This window comes from Pteropus vampyrus, unplaced genomic scaffold (genome assembly GCF_000151845.1).
Source record: "Pteropus vampyrus isolate Shadow unplaced genomic scaffold, Pvam_2.0 Scaffold223, whole genome shotgun sequence".
Classification (NCBI taxonomy): Eukaryota; Metazoa; Chordata; class Mammalia; order Chiroptera; family Pteropodidae; genus Pteropus; species Pteropus vampyrus.
This window is the reverse complement of record NW_011889004.1, coordinates 388172-391031: the sequence shown is the minus strand read 5'-3', so window position 1 is coordinate 391031 and position 2860 is coordinate 388172. Positions and strand designations below refer to the sequence as shown.

Below are 2860 nucleotides of genomic sequence, written 5' to 3'. Positions count from 1 at the left end.
TTTTGAATGCCACAAACTACCCCTTGCCTCATAGTCTTTGCCCTTGCGTTTCCCTCCGCTTAGAACACTGTTAGTCCCTCTTTTTTTTTTTTTTTTTTGAGCTAAGCCATAGTGTCATTTTTGGTTAGTTATGATACAATTTAACACCTGAACCATCTCTAGCCTGAAATGTCCTTCAATGTAAAACAGCAGGCTCCCACCCAGCATGGCCAGCTTTGCCAGTTTTGTAAATTAGAATGACTTTCCTTCAAGTGGAAGATGTCAGCCCCGAAGAGCTGGACCTTTCTTCAGGTATAAACTGTGTCATCTTCTCTATGGAATTTAACCAAAGCATTGGGGAATCAGAAGGCAGCAGCTGTTCAAATGCAAGACGAATGTCTTATTAGGTGTCAAGTCATTTGACTTTAAAACTGGTAGGAGAATCAAGAAAATGACAGATGATGACAGCTAGGGAAAGTAAGTGAGCGTTAAAGAGCAGCAGAATTGCCAGATGGGCTCCTGCCAGTGGCAGCGTTACATACTGATCAGTTGTTCTTCCTTTTCCAGCACCTTTGTGGAGAGATTCTGTATGTCTTGGTTGTTCTGAATTTCCCTCAAGTGTCTAAGGGAGGGTGACTTAATTATTTATGATAGTTGGATCTCAGTTTCCAGACACTAGTCATAGTTTGAAATGGCCCACACTTTAGTCATCTCTGCTTCCACTTTAGTTTGGTACCATTAGCTCTATAATCTTGTAACCAGCAAAGGGTCAGTCCCTTGTCATGAGGTAGCATGTGTTAGCCCAGATATTGCCTTCATCTTATTCGTTGTGGGGCCAGAGGAGAATAGTGGCATCATTGCTCTATGGATCTCAGTTACAAGGGGTGGGATGCCTCTAAGTCCACCTCCTTGGGTTCTATGTTTCTAATCTCAATTTTAGTGGCAAGTTCTCACCCTGCTCCATTTCTGGTTCTGAGACCTAGTAGAAAGAGCCCAGGATGGAGTTAAAGGTCTTAGCTGCCTAGCAGAACCCTGAGCAGTCACCCTTCTCCATTTCTTGATGTCTGCAAGAGCTCAGATCACAGCAGGCATGCCCCGCATGTAGCATTGATGCAGGGCTTCCTTCTTCTGCCACTCTACCCACTAAGTGCCCCTCAACCAAACTTCTACCGGTCAATACCAATAGACATCATCTCCAGCTCTAACTCTAGGACCTCTCCCAGTTCCAAGGGTCTGAAGTTCTTAGGATTTACCCTGAGGCTTTCTTCAGTTTAGAGCTATAGAGTTTGGGAGCTTCAATCCATACCTTCTCTTGCATCCTACAGAAATCAGGGTGAAATGGCTCACACCTGCCGTGGCACCATCAACCTATCCACCTCGCACTTTGAAACAGAGGATTCTTGCAGTATCGTGCTGACCAGTGGCGCAAGGACCTACCATCTCAAGGCCAGCTCGGAGGTGGAGCGGCAGCAGTGGATCACCGCCCTGGAGCTGGCCAAGGCCAAGGCTGTCCGCATGATGAACAGCCATTCAGGTAGAGAGTGCTTGGTACTGGGTGTACATGCAGTGTTGTGGGTCTGGAGAGAGTGAGAATTGAAAGCATTTGTGGGGCAGTGGTGACCAAGAGACCCAAGCTAGTCCAGACCCACCCCGGAAGGTCGAGGTGTGTATTCGCCCTTCCCACTCAGCTTCATGCGTCCACAACAGTGAGATGCTTACGTGGCTGGCAGTTCTTGAGATGGGAATGTTTGTGGTGGGCAGGGTTGTGTGCCCATGTCTTTGGAAGAGTCTGGTTTATGGATTTGTGCAGACTCTTCAGATGCTGCAGTGGGTCAGCTCTAGAAGCAGCAGTCAGGGTTGGGAGTCCAGGATCGTAAACCCGTGCCTCAGGACAGACTTTCTTCTAGGTCCATTGTGGAGATTGAAAACCATTTAGCCAGAGCTGCTGCCTTTGCCACAGTGGGAGGCAAGCTCCAATATCCACGGTGTCCCAAGGGCACCATTCCATTTCCTGGTAAAGGAGGGTTTGGGGCCCATCGCAGACATGGTCTGTGCTTAGCAGGACCTGTGGTCTCAGTTTGGATGCCCATGGAAAGCCACTGTGGAGAATGATGTGGCTGGTGGTGTGGCTGAGCTCAGAACAACCCCGTTGGCTAAGTGTGGGAGCACTGCTGCTCAGGAAAGAACTAGTTTCCTCTTTCTAGCTTCTATTAAGCAAAATAAATGATAAATTACTTCATTTTCTAGGAACCCCCTGAAAAAATAATGTAGCATTTATTGGATTCAGCATCCTAGAACAGTTTTCCTGGGATGGCCAATGGGAGGAGTTTCTTCTGCAGCTCAGTGAAAGTGCTCGTTAACTCCGCTGGGCTGGGCTAGGGATTGCTCGCCTGGACTTCTTCTAGGAAAGGTTGGGATCCCTGAGGAATCAGCCTCTGGCTCACCGACTTCATTTCATGCTGCTTAGGCATGGTCAGAGGCTGGAGACTCAGCACATGTCTTTTGTTCCCAAGGGGTTAGCCTTTTGGGTAAGGATACAGGAACATTCTGGTACAACTCAAGGTAGCACATGCTTCGTGTCAGGGAGAAATGGTAGGATTCTTCTCCTTTTGGCTTGTTGAAGCACGAATGAATGAATGTATGTAAAGGGGAAGCCTTTAGGCAGGTGCTGTGCTTTTTATAGAAGGATTAGGGCCACCTGATTATTTCTTTAAAAATAGTGCTTGTGGTGGCCTTCTCTACAAGGCAGTGTCCTCATCCCACGGTTCACAGATTGACATTGGAGAGTTGTGGTCTGTAACTTTTTGCTTGGAGTAAGCTCTAGGTGTCCCTGAACAAGGGAAGGCTGCCTAGTGTGGTTCTCCCTGTCTGGCTGATGGCC

General features: G+C 47.7%; 1 protein-coding gene across 2 annotated transcripts in view; it reads left to right on the top strand.

Annotated features, from left to right (window-relative positions):
* OSBP2 (oxysterol binding protein 2) overlaps positions 1-2860 on the top strand; it is a 181352-nt gene that overhangs the window by 34725 nt on the left and 143767 nt on the right. For both annotated transcript variants that reach the window (XM_011373300.2, XM_011373299.2), the window contains exon 2: positions 1305-1513. In XM_011373300.2, the coding sequence (XP_011371602.1) occupies positions 1305-1513 (209 nt within the window). The remainder of the gene's footprint in view (positions 1-1304; positions 1514-2860) is intronic.